General features: G+C 52.6%; 1 protein-coding gene across 1 annotated transcript; it reads right to left on the bottom strand.

Annotated features, from left to right (window-relative positions):
* Window positions 1-1,559: 1,559 nt before the first annotated feature.
* Window positions 1,560-13,208, bottom strand: BSND (barttin CLCNK type accessory subunit beta). Its single transcript, XM_086390137.1, has 4 exons — window positions 12,782-13,208; window positions 6,821-6,921; window positions 4,319-4,588; window positions 1,560-3,488 (listed from the first exon to the last, which is right to left on the bottom strand). The coding sequence occupies exons 1-4, from the start codon at window positions 12,956-12,958 to the stop codon at window positions 3,077-3,079; spliced, it is 960 nt and encodes a 319-aa protein (XP_086246263.1). The 5' UTR covers window positions 12,959-13,208; the 3' UTR covers window positions 1,560-3,076.
* Window positions 13,209-19,613: the final 6,405 nt, after the last annotated feature.

Raw genomic sequence — 19,613 nt, 5'->3', positions numbered from 1 at the left:
CAGTTAATCAGCCAACGAGAGGGCCCATTCCAGAGGCCCTCACGGTTGGGCCCCAATGGTCTGATGAACTTGAATAATTTCACAGAACATCAGCATCAGATAAGCATTCTGTGACTGTGATGGGTCATGACACGTCCAGACCCCTCAGTAGCCATGGCCGAGCACAGCAAACAGGAACACTGTCCAATCACATCAGCGACTACACAGCCTCTCCTGGCTGGAGCATGACCTGTGCTTCTTTGTCAGCTACATCCTTAGCTTGGTCTTCCATGTAGGATCTTAACCAAGATGCCTCATCATGGGATCAGCCCCACTTCCCAATAGCATCCAGTCTAGAGCAGAGACCCACTTCCATGGACCCTCCCCTCAGTCACCTCAAACAAGCCCATATCCCTTAAGTCCCTTCTCACAGCCTCTTACAGAGACACCTCACAGATCCCCTGGGGTTTCTCCCCTCACTGCAATGAGTAACAGATGTACGTGTGCTCAGCCATATCCAACTCTTGCAACCACATGGACTGTAGCCCACCAGGCTCCTCTGTCCATGGGATTTTCCAACCAAGAATACTGGAACAGGTTGCCATTTCCTGCTCTAGGGGATCTTCCTGAACCAGAGAGCAAACCCAAATCTTCTATGTCTCCTGCATTGGCAGGTAGATTCTTTACCACTGAGCTACCTGCAAAGCCCGCAATGAGTAACAAACCCAACAAGTAACCACAGGTGGAGCGGTGGTAAAGAATCCTCCTACCAGTGCAGGAGAGGCAGGAGGTGCAGGTTTGATCCCTGGGTCAGGAAAGTGCCCTGGAGAAGGAAATGAAGACCCACTCCAGTGTTCTGGCCTGGGACATTCCATGGGAGTCGCCAAAAAGTCGATACGACTTATCGACTAAACAACAAGCAACCACAGGTGAGCTCCTGGTGGCCCTCACCTGCAGGGTGCTGGCAGAAGGATCCCATCAAATCCCCATGCCTCCCACCAACCCTGCAAAATGCAAAGACAAGGATCCATCACCTCCCTCTTACAGGTGAGAAAAGTGAGGTCCAAGCCCAAGGTCACGGAGTAGGGTGAATATGTAATTTATCATCCCGAGGGGATAATTTGAGGGTGAAAGGTCTAACTAGGCAGGGACAGTGGGCCGGAACGAGGGCAGTCCAGGGCAGGCCAGGCATGTGGTCTCCCAATCATGCAGCAGGATGAAGGGAGATCTGGTCTGGAGGGGAAGCCTGGCCCGGGCATCTGTGTCCCTGCCTCAGTCCCCGGCCCCCTCCCTGGGACAGGTTTCTCTCTGTGGGCCGGGCTGGCAGCCAGACCCTCCTGGTTCTCTGCTGAGTTCTGGGGGTGCCCTGCAGTGTGATGTGGAGGCAGGGGCCACTCTCGAGTTTCCACCCGCACAGCTGTCCCACCGGCCACACTGCTGTGTCTTCTGTTCACTTTCCAGAGAGTCCCCTCACTGATCCCCCTTGGTTATCCTGCCCAGAGGGGGACAGCGGAAGCAGCGTTGGGTGTGGGAAGAGGGTTCACATAAAAGAATTTGCAAATGAATGAAGGTAACCATTCTAAACACTGAAAACTTTTTTATTTGAACCTCCCACTGGTGTTCTCTCTGATGCAGGTCACCCCTCCCCTGAGTGAATGAGCAGAGCACAGGAACAGCTGTTACAGCAGAGGCTTTCCTACTGGAGGCGGCAATGACCCAGAAAGGAGATGGAGGGGGTGCCAGGGGCATGCCCTTCCCTCGGCCATGACCCCAATCCTGACCCAGAGGCATGGCCCAGGTGAAGGTCAGCCCTCCTAAGAGGCCCAGGGTGCCAGCTCTGATTGTGGGGGCCAGGGCTGAGGTGGTACCACCCATGCTGGGGCCCAGAGGGGCTTTGCAGAGATCAGCCCAAGAAAGCATCACTCAGTGATGCTGCCATACCTTCAGGGGCTGCTCAGACACCCAGAGCTGTTTGTTCCTGGGCTCCGTGGCCGCAATGGTTGTGTGGGTGTCACTCTGTTGGGACAGTTTTTAACCCCTCTGTTCCCACCTCAGTTTCTGCTCTGCACTCTGTGTCTAACCTATAAGATGCCAGGTTCAGAGTATTGTGAGCCCCTTGAGGGTGAGAACCATCATCAGTTCGTGTCTCTTTCCGCCTAAAGATCCCAGCTTCCCATCTGGCACACGGTAGATGCTCCATAGATGCCACTGGGACCAAATGAGTTAAGTCAAGAGTCTGAGAGTCAGTGGAATGAGGGGTGGGGCATTCCCTGCAAAAGCCTTCTGGGTTCTGGTCACTTGTGTACAACCTCAGGGGCCACCAGTTGAGCATAGGAGAGACCAAGGCAAGTGAAGCAAAGGTACTGGCCTTGAGCAGGCAGCCACACTCCAAGATAAATGTGGAAGGGCCAGGACTAACTCAGTCCAAAAGCAGCGATATCAGGAAGAGCCTTCAGAAGAGGGAGGTCTGTGCAGAGGTTTGAAAGATAAGCCTGAATGTGCCAGGCAGACAGGAACAAAGGGCATCCTGGTGGAGAAGACAGCTTGGCAAGGGCATAAGGCACAGGGTGAGCGTGGGGTGGGCTGACCAGGAGAAAGTCGGAAGGTCAGCAGAGGTCACTCATGGGAGATTTTGGATCCCAGAGCAACAGAAGCTACAGGAAGGATGTAGGACCAGATGTCAGCTCTGAATGAAGACCCATTTCACCATCCGTCTAGTGGATCAAAAGACTCAGCAGGAATGAGAACCCTGATGGGCTTTCACAGGGGATGAGGGACCCAGGGGCAGCACCAAGGAGGGTTCCTGGTCAGCAGCGAGCTTTGAGGTGAGGCTATAAAGGCACTTGAGGGCCCTGGCTGCTGCAAATCTTCTCAACAAATCCTATTACCTTCAAAGCTCCACAAAAAAAGTATTAATCGAAACAGCAATGGCCCAGTAATGTAATCATCTCCTCTCTGTGTGATTCTCAAAATGCTCTCGGCCCACTGAGAGTCTGCAAAATCAAACCCCATTTTGCAGTTAGTGAAATGGAAGCCCTGTGAGGTCACACGGAGATTGGTGGTGGAGCCAGATTGAAACCCCGGGAGCAGTTCCATGTCAGCCCTGGGCCTCAGGTTCAAAGCCCAGTTCCTTGTCTGGGAGGGGATCCCCGGGGCTGTCGGGAAGCCCATAGTACAGGTCTTCCTCTTCCTGTGCCGGCCCCTCTGTGCCTGTGTCTGAAGCATCTTCTTCCTCTTTTGTCCTTGGGGACCTCTGCTGGGAGCTAGGCACAGCTGCCTCCCACCGCTGCTTCTCTGGAGGCGCATCCTCCGTCGCAGGGGCATCAATCAGGGCAAAGTCGTGGAAGCGGTCCAGCTGGCACCTGCAGGTCCGGGACTCCGGAGGCGGGGGCTGAGGTTCCGCTTCCTCAGGTGGAGACGGATTAGGGCTGCTCCCCTCACTGGAGCCCATGTCCAGGTCATCTTGGAAGGAAGCCAAGGGTGCAGAACCCTGGGGACAGGTCGGGGGACTGCAGGGGTAAAGGCGGAGAGGGTGAGGGTAGCCCTGAGTCAGACTGCCTGGGTCTGAACCCCAGCCATGAGCTGCAAGGGCCGGGATAGGTGAGTTGACCTGTCTGAGCCTCAGTTTCCTCCCCTGTAAAATGGGGGAAATACCAGCATTCGCTCCTATGGTTCTCCCCAAGGTTTATAGCAAATAATGAGTACAAAGCACTTTGCATGAGGCCTGGCACATAGTAGGTGCTCAAGAAATGGACCATTATTATGTTATCCAAACCAGGTCACTCCTCTGCCTCTCCAACCACTCAGGGACTCCTCTGGGCTACCGCCCCTGTCACACTGGGCGTCACCTTCTGTCCCTTCGTCTGCCTCCCCCAGTGGCTGAGGGGCTCCCGCAGGGTGGGGCTGTGAAGGCCTGGCAGGGAGTAGGTGCCCAGGGATGCTGGTGGGTGAGTGACTACAGGCTTGAATGAGGAATATTCATGTTCCCGTTCGTGAATGGCTGGGGACAGGGTGGGGGTGGGGGAGGGGATGGAGAGACCTGCCTGAGGCCAAGAGCATGTCAGCAGCAGAGCCTGGATTTGAACTTAGGTCCTGCCTGGCTCCTCATGGTGAGAGTTCGAGCTACTCTGAGGTAGGAGTGATTATTCTCATGTGAGGAAACTGAGGCTTGGCAAGGTGAGGAGCACTTGAAGGTTACACAGCAGAGGAGCTGGGGCTTGAACCAGGCCCAGGTGACTACGCCCAGACCCACGCGTCTCCTCAGGGTGTCCCCAGTCACCCTCAGTGGCCCACACCCCCTCCTCCTTCACCCCAGAACCCCTCTGCTCTGCACACTCACCTGAGCCTGCCCTGACTTGGGTCTCCTTCTCCCTCATCCTGGTCCGAGCCCCTGTGGATGACCACGGCGGCTTCCAACCAGGTCTGAGGGTCATGAGGGCCACTTTCTCCTCCATCGCTGGCTCCTGGCTGCTGCTGTCCGGGTTCCGGGTCCAGGAGGGGGCGGGGGTCCTCACTGTAGCTCATGACCTTCATCTGGATGTGGCTGAAGTCAGGCAGGCTCTGGTCATAGGCGGCTGCCTCCCACAGCCTGACGTAGGGGGGCTGGGGGCTGAATGGGGGTGCAGGAGACAGCAGGAGAGAGAATAGGCAGATAGGCAAAGATTTGCTGTGTTGTCCTCTGGCCCGCCTGCTCTGAGCAGCGGGTCTCCCTTGATCTCCAAGAAGCCTCTGGGAGCAGTTACTGTACTCAGTTCATGGATGAGGAGACTGAGGCCCAGCAAGGTAAGCTGAGTAGCAGAGCTCAGACACTCAGGCCAGTGTTCCTTTCACCCCGTGTCTCCAAAGTGAACCCCAAGGCTGCAACTACCAAATGAAGGTCAGTTTATATTAACTGGGAGTTTGCTGGGTTCCAGACAGTGGCCTGAAGGCTTTATGCTGTTTATTTTGAGCAAGCCCTTGAAGCAGAGCCATCGTTCCCATTTTTCAGATGAGGACACAGCAGCAGGAAGGGCCCAGCGACTGAGTGGTCCTTGTGGGCCAGGCTCTGTGGGTTAGCTCATCGAGTCCTTGCCGGAACTCTGGGAGCTGCTGGGGGAGGCTGAGGCACAGACACTGGCTGGCTTGCCTGGGTGACTCAGACCTAGGGAAGGGGCTGGGGTTCCAAGCACCACCTTCTCCACTGCTCTACGATCCAGGGCTAGGGAGTGACAGGGAGGAGCCCAGGATCAGGGCAACCTGAGCCCCAGCTCTATTCCAGCAGCTCTCCCCGTGTGACCAGTCCTGAGGCTGGTCCCAATACCCACCCAGGGTCTATCTGCCTCAGTCCCCTGGGACATTTGGTCACCTAGGTGCCAGGGACAGAAAATACCATCACCACCTCCTTCCCCAAGCAAAACAGAGAATGTCCCAGAGCCCTGGCCACAGATCCTGGATCTGCAGCCTGGACTTCTGAACACAATCATCACAGCTTCAGGGGTGGGGAGGGGCGACCAAGTCAGGTCACCCCTCCAGGGCTGCCGTGTTTTGGCAAGACAGCACTTGGAACTTCCAAGGATGAAGGCAGGTCTGGTCTGGTATTGACTCTCTGTGAGGTTTGAGTTTGTGATTGCACTTCTTGAGCCTCAGTTTCCACATCTGTATAAAGGGTCCGACACTACCACGCCTTTCATAGATTCCTATGAAGACCAAAAGAAGTTATGGGCACAAAATGCCTGAGTTGGTCTCTGGTGCTTTTGGAAGCGTTTCCTACCAATGATGGCAAAGGCTTATAGAGGGCCTGCTATGGTCCAGGCTCTGTTCTTAGCACTTGGCTTATAAAGTCTGCCATCCGTATCACAGGTTCCACATCTGTGGATTCAACTAACTGTGGTTTGAAGATACTCAGGAAAAAAATTTTAGAAAGCCCCAAATAGCAAAACTTGAATTTGTCACACACCAGCAACTACTTACATAGCATTTACATTATATTATACAATCCTAGAGAATTCCAAGGACTGTGTAGTTCATGGGGTCACAAAGAGTCAGACAGGACTGAGCGACTTTCACTTTCATTATATTTACAACTATTGACATAGCATTTACATGCTATGTATTAGAAGTAATCTAGAGATGATTTAAAGTATATGGGAGTAAAGTTTAAAAATAAAATAAAATTAAAACTAAAAAAAATAAAAGCAACTAGACTATTAAAAAAAATTAAAAAAAATAAAGTATATGGGAGGATGTCTTACATTATAAACAAATATTATGCCTTTTTATATAAGGGACTTGAGCATCTGCAGATTTTGGTGTCTGAGGGGGATCTGGAGCCAGTTCCCCACAGATGCCAAGATATGATTATTATCTCATTTTGCCCCTCCACTGAAGCTGTATTTGAAATACACCGTATCTGTATTTCAAAGATGGGGCAAAGAGAGGCAGGTCAATTTCCCAAAGTCACTCAGCCAAAAAGTGGCAGGGCCCCAGGGCTATGCCTTGGCCATCATTATGCCTCTTTTTTGCTAGCGTAGTAGTCATCACCACTGTGTGGGATTTAGGGTCACACCTATTTGGCTGCCACTAATTTGCTGTAAGGCAGGACAAAAATCCCCAAGCCTCAGTTTCCTCATCTGTAAAATGGGAACAATAATGAACACCTCATAGACTTGAGAGGCCAAAACAATCTATGATTTCTGAGAGTCTGTTCTCAGTAAGTAAGAAGGTAAAGCCAGAGCCTGCAGCAGAAGGGACACTGCCCCTCTGCTCATGCCCCACCCCCTCACTCTCCTCAGCAGGGGGAGACTGGCCTGAGGGTCACTAACCCTCCCCTCCCTCCACTCCACCCAGAAGGCTCAGCACCCACCTCTTCATCTCGGCAGCAAACCCACTCTCCAGCAGGCCCAGCGCCTTCGCCTTCGTGGACAGGACACCTTGGAAGTCAGGGTCAGCAGGTATGAAGGTGATCTGCAGGGCAAAGGGGAGAAGGCTTCTCTGTAGCTGCCCGCACACATTCGTACTTGCTGCTCCCCCAGAGCAGGGGCCTAACCTCTCCAGATACCCTGGGACAGAGACCTCACAAGGGAGCACACCCTGTTTGACAGGAGGGCCCAGCACTGCTGGCTATCTGGATCTCTGGGCTCCTGCTCCCACTGGCCCTTCATTCACCCAGCAAACACTCCTGGAGCATCGGCTGTGTGCCAGGCACTCTTCTAGGCAGTAGGGGGCAGCAGTGAGTGAATGAGACAGGCACCCCTTCCCTGGGGGAGGTCATATCTTGTCCTGCCTGACATGGAGCAGGCCCTTCATCCGTATCTGGTGAATGGGTGAGAAGCAGGTATTGTCAGGTGTTTCCTGGCACCGACAAAGGCTGCGACAGAGGACAGAAAAGGGGGTGGCCGGGGTGGTGCCCAACCCTGACCCCTGAACTCTCTGGGATCTCGAGGTCTCTGCAGGTGCCACACCACAGGTGGGCACGGGGCAGTGGAAGGGAGGCAGGTCACAAAGGAGGCAGTGGGATGAGGCAGAAGGCGCCCTGCCTTTGGGGTCTGAGAGGCTGGGTGAGCAGCCTTCCTTGGGCAGGTCATCACTTCTCCCAGAGCCTGTCTGTGATCCTCTGTAAAATGGGGTTCGCCTCAAAGAGATATTTGCAGCGCTGTTCACAATGGCCAAAAGGTGGAAGCACCCTAAGTACCCACTGATGGAGGACTAGATAAACAAAATGTGGTGTATACACACAAAGGAAGATTATTCAGCCTTTAAAAGAAAAAAATGAAGTTCTGACATGTGCTACAACATAGATGAACCTTGAGGAAATAAGCCAGTCGCAAGACAAATTCCATAGGATTCCACTTATATGAAGTATCTGCTGCTGCTGCTGCTGCTGCTAAGTTGCTTCAGTCATGTCCAACTCTGTGCGACCCCAAAGACAGCAACCCACCAGGCTCCTCTGTCCCTGGGATTCTCCAGGCAAGAACACTGGAGTGGGTTGCCATTTCCTTCTCCGAGGCATGAAAGTGAAAAGTGAAAGTGAAGTCGCTCAGTCGTGTCCAACTCTTAGCGACCCCGTGGACTGCAGCCTACCAGGCCCGTCCGTCCATGGGATTTTCCAGGCAAGAGTACTGGAGTGGGGTGCCATCGCCTTCTCCAGTGAAGTATCTAGAATAGTCAAATTCGTAGAGACAGAAGGGAGAATGGTGGTTGCCACAGATAGGAGCAGGGCGGATGGAGAGTTATCGTTTATTGGGTATGAGTTTCAGTTTTACAAGATGAAAAGCATTCTGGAAATCGGTTCCATAACAATGTGAATGTAATTAACACTGAAAAGGTCACTTAAAAATGTTTCAGATGGTAAATTTTAGGTTATGTATATTTCACAATTTAAAAAAGCAGGATTAGTATTGCCTGTCTCCTGGCTGTGAGGATTCCATGAGATAATACATAAGGTGTCCTTCAGCACAGTGTCTGACACATAGTAGCTGTTCTATAAATCATGGTTCGACGCTATTGAAGATGAAATTACCTGACTTCTCTGAGTCTTGTTCTCCTCAACTGAAAATTTCCTCAACAAATATTTGATAAGACCCTTGGGCTTCCCTGGTGGCTTAGAGGGTAAAGAATCTACCTGCAATGTGGGAGATAGGTTTGATCCCGGGTGGGGAAGATCCCCTGGTGAGAATGGAATGGTTACCCACCCTAGTATTCTTACCTGGAGAATCCCATGGACAGAGGAGCCTGTCCAGAGGAGCCCCAGAGGAGCCTGGTTTGCTACAGTCCACCGGGTCATAAAGAATTGGACACAACTGAGCAACTAACACTTTCACTTCACTTTACAGTGTTATACCAGGTTCATAAGCAGCAACCTCCTTTCTCCCTTCCCATAGAGTACAGTGAGTGAAAGACACTTGTCTGCACCATCCAAGCCCAATCCTGATGGGGAGAAGGGAATGATAGCTGGAGGGGTTCTTAGAACACCTGTGAGTAGTAAGCTTCCCCCCAAATGTCTGGAAATGAGGGAGGGCCCTGGGTATCTTCCATAGCCATTCACTATGTCCTGCACTTGCCAGATGGTTCTGTATTTCCTAGAAGCTTCCCTTTCCTCCAGTCATCCTCCTCTTCATCATCATAATCACCACCATTATCTCCATCAACATCATAATCGTATCATCACCATCAGCACCAGCACCTTCATCAACAGCAGCATTATCACCCTACAGCATCATTGCCATTGCCACTGTGAAAGCCTGGAGGAGAAGGAAAGTCCTGAGCGTCTTACAACACAAAATCTTTTAAAAGAGGGGGACAGGCAGAGTTGAAGCTGGGAAGGGGAGATCAGACCATGAAGACAGCAAAGCATCAGGCTAAGGAATTCAGCCTTTATCCAGAAGCAGAGGGAGCCCTGGAGGAGTTCTCAGCTGGAGAGTACACAGACAGATTTGTGTTTGGGCAGAGTTCTGGGCAGTCCCCAGAGGGAGGAACAGAGGGATGATGGAGGGAGGCCCATGGAGAGGTCAATCCATCAGTCACCAATCAGGGGTCTGGTCCTGGGCTCCAGCAGAGCAGGCAGGAGTGAGGAGTAGGGAGTGGGGAACTTGGGGGTAGAAGCAGAAGCCAGGCGAAGAGGTCTAGCCTTCCCAGCCAATCCTTCCCCTTGCCCCATCTCAGCTAACAAGCACAGCATCCCTGACTGTCCCACTGGCTAGATTTGTCCCAATTCTTCCTCCTCTCAAGCCCGAAACCCTGCTGACCACTAAATCTGAGCAAGTCTACTTCAGAAATTCAATAAGGTAAGCAAGCTGGAAGTACCAGGGCCACACCTAGCCACAGCAGGTACTGTATGTTTGATGAACTGGAAATGTCTTCTCCACACCTACAGCCTTGGGTTCAAGTTCTGCCTTAATCTAGGAGATGATCATCTCTCACCTGGACCACAGATGGAACCCCACCACCACCACCACTGGCCAGTTGCTCTTGAAACTTCCTCCTCCCAGATGTCAGCCTGATAACTTTCAGCTTTCCTGAACTGCAAAGCTGCTCATGTCCCCCTCTTGTCCCATCAACTACAGTGTAAGGTCCGAATGCCTCAGCATGGCATCCAGGCCCCGTGGGCCCAAGCCCCACTCCCTCTCCACCTTCCCTTGCTCCCCGCACCCTCCAGTCACCATGTCGACCCACTTGCCTTGTTCTTTCACCTCATGTCTTTCTTCACCCTATTCCTTCTGCCCGAAATGTCTTTCCTCATTTTTTCTGGCTGGTGAACTTCTACTTTACCTACAAATCCCAAATCATCTTCTCTGTGAAACCCATTCCCTCCCCAGCAGGCAGAAAATTGACGCCTCCACGAGACCTCCAGTCCTCCAAAGACAGGGACAGCCTAATTCACACTGGTATTGGCTACCCCTTACCCCCATATTGGGCTTCCCTGGTGGCTCCACTGGTAAAGAATCAGCCTGCAATGCAGGAGACCTGGGTTCGATCCCAGGGTTGGGAAGATCCCCTGGAGAAGGGAAAGGCTACTCACTCCAGCATTCTGGCCTGGAGAATTCCACGGACTGCATAGTTCGTGGCGTTGCAAAGAGTGGGACACGACTGAGCAACTTTACTTACTTACTTTTACTTTACCCCCATATCATAATTGTCTAATTCTATTCCCTTATATATTTCTTTCAATCTAGAAAATTCCCATTTGTCAGGCTCTGAGACAGGAGAGAATCTGGCAGGGAAGATGGGCATCAGTATTTGCTGAGAGCTCCGGTGGCCCAGGCCCCAGTGAGATGATGTGGGAGAGGGGACCCTCGTCTAGCACACCTCCCTGGCTTACAACACACTTGCCTTCTCTCCTTAGTGTGCCGCCCTAACAGCCTGCGTCCCTGAAACACACATCCACATCTGTGGTCACATACCTGCACATACATACACAGACCCGCTCAAAGCCACGACACTGATCCTGAGACGGCTGCCTTCGAATTGGCTCCAGGCCAGGCGTGACACCAGGTCCCCACATACAAGACCCTATTGATTCCTCCCACCGGGCCATGTAAGTCTCAGGGAGGTAGGGGATTCTTCTGCCAGGGTCACAGAAGTGGGGCACAGGGAGGAGAGATCTGAGGCCTGGCGGACACTGAAACCTGTGCTCCTTCTACACCACCATGCAGCCTCTGCAGCACAGGAACACGTGAATCCGTCAACAGTTATTCATTAATACTCAAGAATATTCCCTGTCCCCATCTCTCTCCCTCATCCCCACAGCCACTCTGCCCCCCTCCCCTTCCCCGCCCACAGCCAGCTCTGTGAAGGGGGCCAGAGCAAGAAGGACCCTCCCCCCATGCTCCCCCACAGCCATTGCCTTGCCGTCCCCCAGGGTCCAGGCTCCTCATTGGGAGGATGACGATCAAGACGGTGGTGACGTGGGTGGCTCGGCCCCAAGGCCTTCTTCTCCCAGTGACCTCTGCTCAGGGCATTGCACAGAGTCGAGTTGACTGTAAACTGCTCAGAAAATGACTACAAACCAGCCTGGACCGCTCCAGCGCTGAATAAACGCTCTGACAGCTAGGGGCTGCCTGGCAGAGGAAGCAGGGCTGGGAGAGCCTAACCCAGGCCCTGGGAGCCTCCTCCCTCCACCAAACCCCGGCACAGCCACCCAGGCGAGAGGTGAGGAGGGGGCTGCGGGGGAAGGGGCGGGGAGGAAAGGGAAGGTGGTGGCTGCCTGGGGACTGGAGTCCCAGATGGCAGGACCAGCGGGGTCCTTAAGATACACCCTCTTTCCCACCCCCCTCTTCCTGACTCACACATTCTACAAATGTGGAAACTGAGACTCAGAGAGGGAAGGAGCTTAACCAAAGTCTCCCAGGTAATTAGAGGCAGAGTGCAAGTTAGAATCCGTGCTTCTTTCCTTGTCTCCCTGGATCTAGCTGACCAGCTGCTGTGTGACCTTGGAAAAGCCACTCAACCTCTCTGGGCACCAAAAGATTACAACACTTGATATGCCCATTCCACATGTTTGTTGGGAGGATCAATAACAGTAACGGTGACAGCCTTTCACCTAAATATTATACTCTACAGTTCACAAACTGTTCATCTCTTCTCTGTTCTCCATAATAACCCTGAGGCTGGGAGAAATAGGGGCCCAGGGCCTCATTTTGCAGATAAAAGAAACTGAGGCTCAGAAAGACAAAGGTCACATGGATACTTTGGAACAGAGCTAGAACTAGAACTCAAGACTCTCAAACCAGTGCTCTTCCCATCATTAAGTCACTCATTAAAACTCCAAAAGAGAGAGCACTGCCCAAGCCATGAGGTTCCAGCTGACTCATTCAGATCTCTCAGCAGCTCTGGGACACAGAGACCATCCTCCTGAGGAAGGTTATGCTTTAGGCACCACACATCTGAGCTCTGATCCCAACTCTGATACCCAGGAGCTGAAGGAACCTCACTTTCTGAGCCTCAGGCTTCTCCACTATAAAATAGAACTTCAAAGATACCAAAAAGCTCAGGATGGATGCTGAACTTCACCAGGGATACAGGTGTGCCTGGCAGGCAGCAAGCCCTCAGGAACTCTGGTTTCAAGAACTTGGACTGTGTCTCCCGCATAGTACCTAGTTCAGGGCTCCAGATTCAGGGGACTTCTGATTAATCTTTATGCTAAGGGATGGATAGATGGATGGATGGATGGATGCTCAGGAGAGTGGAGATAAGAAAAGAAATGGTAAAGGGGAGAGGATGACAAGATGATTGAAGGATGGGGGACTGATGCCTGGAATAGAGGCACAGCCCCAGACCCTCCTGGGCCCTGGCCCCCAGCCCACCTGTTCCCACTGTTCCCACCTACCTTGGGGTAACATTGGCACATGCTCCAGATGACGCCCCCGATCACCATGACGCCTCCCATGGCATAGAAGGTGCCGTAGACCTGGGGCCGGTCGTGGCTCATGAGGAACGTGCCAAGGGCCAGCAGGAAGAGCCCCAGCACAATGAAGCCGATGCGGAAGGTCTTCTCATCAGTCATGGCTGCCTGGCCAGGCCTGGCCTGTGAGCCACCTGCAGAGGGGTGCCAGCAAACCAGCCAGCTACCTACACACACACTCACACTTGAGGAGTGACGCTCTGGGATCGCTGCCGATCAGGACTTAAGCCAAGAGGGAGGCAGGCTCCCTGCAGGCCCAGCCCAGCCACCAGGCACACCCCGTGCTCCAGGCTGGAGGAGTTACGCACAGGCGGCCGCGTGCCCCCACCTTCACCCCTCTCACCTCCGCTCTGGCCCTCTGGAGCGTGTGGGAATCCGAGTGAGGGAGACGGAGGGAAGGGGAGGTTCCAGGGCTGAGCCCCAGCCCAGGCTTTGACATCACCTCATTTCCCTGTGTGGGGCTGAGCTGGGTGGACAGGCAGCCTGCACCATCCAGCCAGGGGAAGCAGGTAACTACTGCAGCCAAAAGGCATCAGAATGCCACTGGGGGATTCCAGGATCCCACAGGCTGGCATTTTAGAATCCTGAAGAATTTTAGACTCTTCAAGGTCATGGGCCCACCTGGCCACTAGTTACGAATGGTGCCTGCATGCAGGGCTCTATTTTAAACATGTGATATGTATTAACTCATTTAGGGAACCCTGTAAGGTGGGCACTACTATCCCTACTTTATAAATGAAGACACGGATACATAACTTGCCCAAGGTCACACAGCCAGAAAAGACAGGGCAGTTGGCGTTTGAACCTAGTACTGTCCCCAGGTGAAACTGCCTAACTGCAGTGCAAGGGTTCAACGTGCAGGTTCTGGTGGCCATACAGACCTCCTGGCTTGGCTTCTGGCTCCTCTACTACGGGGCAGTGTGGTCTTGATCCAGTTGCCTCCTGTGCCGCAGTCTTCCTCCTCCCTACAATAGGGATAGTGATAGCAACTCGAAGGCCTGGGCTCCCTGGGTCCCTCTGCCCCCTTCCCACGCTCTGCGATGAGCTGGCCATGAAAGGCTCTAGTGGGCAATGCCCCTCTAGGGTGCGATTGGTTGATAGTGAGTTCCTTGCCTCCTAACCTAGGAAGATGCCCTCATTCTAAGAATGACATTCTAATGGTGGAATTTCAGTCCTGCAGCAGGCTGATGGGAAAAATCAGATTCTCATAGAGGATTATAGGAAAATGATGGTCAACAGTATCTGTAAAAAAAAAAAAGCATAAACTTGTTTGTACGGGGTTGAACTGGCTCTGAATTGGCGTTGCAGGATAAAAGGCTTTCACTTGGCATCCTGACTTCATAGGCTCGGGGAATCTTCCTGTTTGTCATTGCCACCCTCTCCCTCCCCCCAAAGGCAAGCTGTACTGGTTCCCAACACCACACCTATCCTCACATGATACACTCTGGTGTCACTGCCCACAGCGCCTTGGAGTTTCATTATGAAGCAGTTTCTCCTTCACCAGCCCTCAGATCCAGCACTTGACAGTTTGCAGAGGAGGTGTCCTGTAGCAGAACTCAGGTGACCCTTCCAGTGAGAGGTGACTGAGAGGTCAGAAAGGGCTGAAAGGCACAGGGCGACATCTCCGTTTGGTGTTTTCTGGGCTGACCTTGGCCTGGTGGCTCTGCACTGGGCTTGAGTTTGTTATCTTTGGTTGAATGTGGTATCAAGTTACCTCCCAGGGGTTGTGGAGAGACGTCATATGATAGAGGGAAAAACGCTTTGCAAACTAGGATTATTTACAGGGCAGAACCCCAGGTGGCTCAGTGGTAAAGAATCCACCTGCCAAAGCAGGAGACGCAGCAGTCACAGGTTCGATCCCTGGGTCAGGAAGATCTCCTGGAGGAGGAAATGGCAACCCACTCCAGCATTCTTACCTGTAAAACCCCATGGACAGAGGAGCCTGGTGGGGTCGCAGAGTAGGACACGACTGAGCACACACCCTCCAGGGAAACACTATTATCATAATTTTACACAGGCTCAGAGAAGGGAAGCTACACTCCCCTCCCAGAAAATGAATTCGGGGCCCAGAGGGGCTTCAGCCTGCCCTTTCTGGTCCTGGAGCCCGGGCCCACGGCGGCGGGAATAGATCTTGGTCGCAATCCAGCAGGAGCCTCTCGCGCCCCCTGGTGGCCATAGTAGCACGCGCTTGGCTAGGTGCTTTCACATCTCTTCAGTTCAATTCAGTTCAGTTCAGTCGCTCAGTCGTGTCCGACTCTGCGACATCTCTTAGGTCGTGCCAGAGTCCCGCAACCCCGTGAGGCTACCTCTTCCGGTTACCCTGCATATTTCACAGGCGAGGAAACTGAGTCCGGGGACATCTCTCCAAAGATCTCCCCAAACTGAACTGGGGGCTGAACGCGGACCTGGATCCACGCAGCCCCAGTGGCATTGTAGATGAATCTGGTCCTTAGGGCTTCCTGAGAAGCCTCCTGGTCACCCCAGCACTCTCCTTGTTTCCCCATCTTTTCTTTCCTCTACACTACTCACCCACTTTCTGCCTTTTCTCTCCTTAAAACAGGTTGGGGGCTGGGAGTGACAAGAGTAAGAAGCTCTGGGACAAGTAGGTGCTCTGTAAAATGGGTCTAATCTAACCTCTTGCACAGAGCCATGGTGAGGGTGAAATGGGGACACGTGTGTACAGCGCGTTGGAAGTATTGGGTGAGCCATGGTTCCCACTCGCCTCTCACCTGCCTCTGACTTCTGCCTTTCACCCCTGCAAAGCGGGGTGAGCCTGAGGAGCAGTTGCAGAGTCTACCATCTTGCAGCAGAGGGCGCGCTAACCACTGTTTTCTTCCCCGTTTACAGCATTCAGCGTCCCTGCAAGATCTTAAAAGCTGCGCCTGCAGGTAGATGAATATCACACCCATTTGACAGAAACTGAGGCTCTCAAAGGCAGGATAAGCGGCCCAAGATGGCAGAGCCTGTAAAGAGCAGAGCCAGGGTTCAAACGAGGCCCCAGGTCAGTCCTTGTTGAGTACCTGCTATATGTAGCTCACTCCGAGGTGTGGGTGTCTGAGAATATGGTTATTCAGCGTGATGGCTGGTGGCGGCTCAGATAAGAGTAAAGAGTCTGCCTGCAGTGTGGGAGACCCGGGTTCGATTCCTGGGTCGGGAAGATCCCCTGGAGAAGAAAATGGCAAACCCCTCCACTATTCTTACCTGGAAAATCTTGTGGACAGAGAAGCCTTGGCAGCCTACAGCCCACGGGGTCCCAAAGGGTTGGACACGACTGAGCGACTTCACTTTCACTTTCTTTCCTGTTTCGCGGGGCACAGAGATACGTCTGAGGTCCAGCAAGTGCACAAAGCAGCCAGAGGCAGAGACTGGGGAGGGGGTGGCCCAAGGGAGGAATGAAAGGACAGAGTCACAGGAGGGATTCTTGAGAAGCCAGTTGGCATTCTTCTGTCAGGGCAGGAAAAGCAGTTCAGGCAAAGAGATCAACATGGGCAAAGGCCTAGAGGCAAGTAAGCACTGACACATGGCTGGAGGTAAAACCAAGTGCTGCGCGCATACCATCCCTACACTGCAGAATCCTCCCCCTCTTCCCCTACCTGCGCCTCCATGTCGGCTCCACCCTTCCAGCACCTGGATATCCTGGCCACCATCCTCACCTCCTCCCTCTCATCCACATGCTATTGGCCCTGCCTCTGGGACGGAGAGCTTCCCTGATAGCTCAGTTGGTAAAGAATCCGCCTGCAATGCAGGAGACCCTGGTTCGATTTCTGGCTGGGGAAGATTCCCTGGAGAAGGGATAGGCTACCCACTCCAGTATTCTTGGGCTTCCTTTGTGACTCAGCTGATAAAGAATCTGCCTGTAATGCGGGAGACCTGGGTTTGATCCCTGGATTGGGAAGATCCCCTGGAGAAGAGAAAGGCTACCCACTCTAATATTCTGGCCTGGAGAATTCCATGGACTTTATAGTCCAGAGAGACTTTGACTTCAGTGAGACAGAAGAATCGAATCACTTCTAGCTCCCACTACAGCTCATCATTCTGGTCTGAGGCCCATCATGTCTGTCCTTCTAAGTGGTCTCTGCTTCTCCCCTTGCCAGCTGCAGTGTCTTTTCAACCCAAATACCAGGTTAGACCATGTCACTTCTCTCCTCAGAGCCCTGGAATGGTTCTCTTCCCTATCAGAGTAAAACTCAAGACTTAAAATGGCCTATACAACCCTAGATAATCTGCCCAGCCTATCACTGCTCTGAGATAGTCTCCTGCCACACCTCCCCTCACTTACTCCACCCCAGTCTCCCTGGCTGCATGCTTTTCTGGGAATAGGCCTTTGCACCTGTTCATCCTTCCACCTAGAAGGCTCTTCCTCCAGATATCTGCACAGCTCCCTCCCTTGCCTTCTTCAAGTCTGTATCCAGATGTCAGCTTCTCTGGTGTGACATTCAAAACTGCAGAACCCCTCCCCCAGGTGTTCCCTGCCCTCCTTTCCTAATTTACTTTTCTCCACAGCACCATCAATTACACTGTACACATAAGTTATGAATCTCACCACTTGTCTGAATTCCCCCACTAGAATTCGAGCTCCTACAGGCTTGGGGCTTTGTTTTGTTCATTGTTGGATCTCCAGGGGTTAGACCTGGTCGACTCTCAATTCATATTTGGAAATGGAGGGATGGCTATCAGCTCCAGAGCAGAGGGAGGCCGGAGAGGAAACGCAGGCAGGAAACCTGGGGTCAGGCCAGGGGAGCCAGCATCTTTCAGAGGCCAATGGGGAGTCTCCAAGGGAGTTATGCGAGGAGTGACACGGGTTGGATTTTCATTTTGTACCCATCCTCTGGTTCTGAGATCAGGTTGAAAGAAGCAAAAGGAGACGGTGGAAGTGAGGGGCAGTCACCAGACTCTAGCAGAAACCTAGGGCTATAGAGATTAAAATGAACACTTTTTAAAAGAGCTGCTGAAGGGATGGAGAATGAGGGAATTTTCCAACTGATTTGAGGTGGTGAGCTCCAGGGGGTGGGGTCATTGGTCAACGCAGAGGAAAACAGGGCAAAGGAGGAGCACAGTGCAAGCAGGGGAGAGGCCTGAGCCCAGAATGTCCCTGATGTCCCAGGCCTGGGGACAGGCATCAGAGGTGAGCTCTGAGTGATGGATAAATAAACTGGTCAGCTGGCCTGGGAGGAAAGAGGCCAGAAAGAGAACCAGTGCCTCCTGGGGGCTGGGTTGACAGACCCAGCCTCATGGGGCTGCTCAGCCTGAGTCCTTCCCAGTTCACAGTCGAGGCCACTGCAGCTCAGAAAGGACCCTGGCTTGTCAGGAGACTGGCTCCATGGCCCTGGTTTTGCCTCCAAGGAGCTGGTGACCTTGAGCAAACCACTGCCCCTCCCGGGGACTTTCAGTTGGGACGCAGATGACTTAGGACTATAGAAAAAGTTTTTCCAGTCTTCCAGCCCTCCCCAACTCCTGCCTCTTCCAGCTCCTGCTTAGCAAAGGTGGTGCCTCCAAATCACACCTGCAACTCATTAACTCACCTGCCTGGGGGAAATTCCTGTCTGGAGGTAGGAGTGAAGCTGGGCTTTGTTTCCCAGCCTGGAACCCCTTTAACCCCTTAGGAATTACAGAGGTCCTGATGAATCCCTTGCACTTCCCACAGCCAAATCCCCAAGGTACACAGTGAAAGCCGGTGTGTGTGCGTGTGTATGGACGCATGTGCCTGCACCTGTGCATCTCAGGGTCCCACAGAAAGGTCAGGGCCAAGCCAGAATTCAAACCTGCATCTCCATCATAGCAGGAAGTACAAGGCACACACAAGGAAGAGAGAGAGGAGTACAGGATAAGGATCCGGGATCTGGTGATGGGGAAGGGAGAGGATCCACAAATCCACGAGAAGAGCCACAAAATCTGGCTCAGGTGGCTGAGAGAGGGCCCGGGAATGACCAGGATAGCGGACCTTTTTTGTTTCATTTTCAGTCAACAAATATCTACTGAGCATCTTCCACGGGCCAGGCACTGTTTCTAAGCTTTAGGTAAAGAAATTGTATATATTGTATGCATATAATAGTAAAGGAAAGAAGCAAGAATACCCCTGCTCTTGGAGAGCTTGCTGGGGTAGAAACATAATAAACAAAGAAACTTTTAAATATTTTTAATTTTAAATATTAAATGATGACAGGTGTTATTTAAAAAGTAGAGCAGGAAGGAGGCTGGGAGTGCAGGGTGCTGGGTGGGATAACAGTTTTAACAGATTGGCTCAGGATGGCATCTTGAAGAGAGGTTCAGACAAAGATGTGAGGGGCATGAGGAGTAAGCCTAGAGGAAAACTTCCAGAGAGAGAAGACAGGAGCAAAGGCCCATAGGAGGGCCGACTGCAGCAGAGAGCAAGGGCAGGGACCGAGACCCACCCACACCATCCTCGATAGAGATTTCATTACTCAGAGTGACCTGGGAACCACTCAGGATTTTGAGCCCAGGAGGGGTGTCACGCATCTGAGTTTGATCAGGCTCATTCTGTCCAGTGGGCTTCCCTGGTGGCTCAGACAGTAAAGAATCTGCCTGCAATGGAGACCGGGTTTGATCTCTGGGCCAGGAAGATCCCCTGGAGAAGGGAATGGCTAACCACTCCAGTATTCTTGCCTGGAGAATTTCATGGGTGAGTGGCCTGGTGAGCCATAAGTCCATGGGTTTGCAAAGAGTCAGCACAGCTGAATGACTAACACTTTCCATTAAACTTTGAGGAGACGTCAAGGGACCCCGGCAGAACAGGGAG

The sequence above is a fragment of the Bos grunniens genome, chromosome 3 (genome assembly GCF_055505025.1).
Source record: "Bos grunniens cultivar Pamir isolate PY7600 chromosome 3, Bosgru_T2T1.0, whole genome shotgun sequence".
Lineage (NCBI taxonomy): Eukaryota > Metazoa > Chordata > Mammalia > Artiodactyla > Bovidae > Bos > Bos grunniens.
Note: the sequence above shows the minus strand (reverse complement) of the source record. Positions and strands in the feature narration are given on the sequence as shown.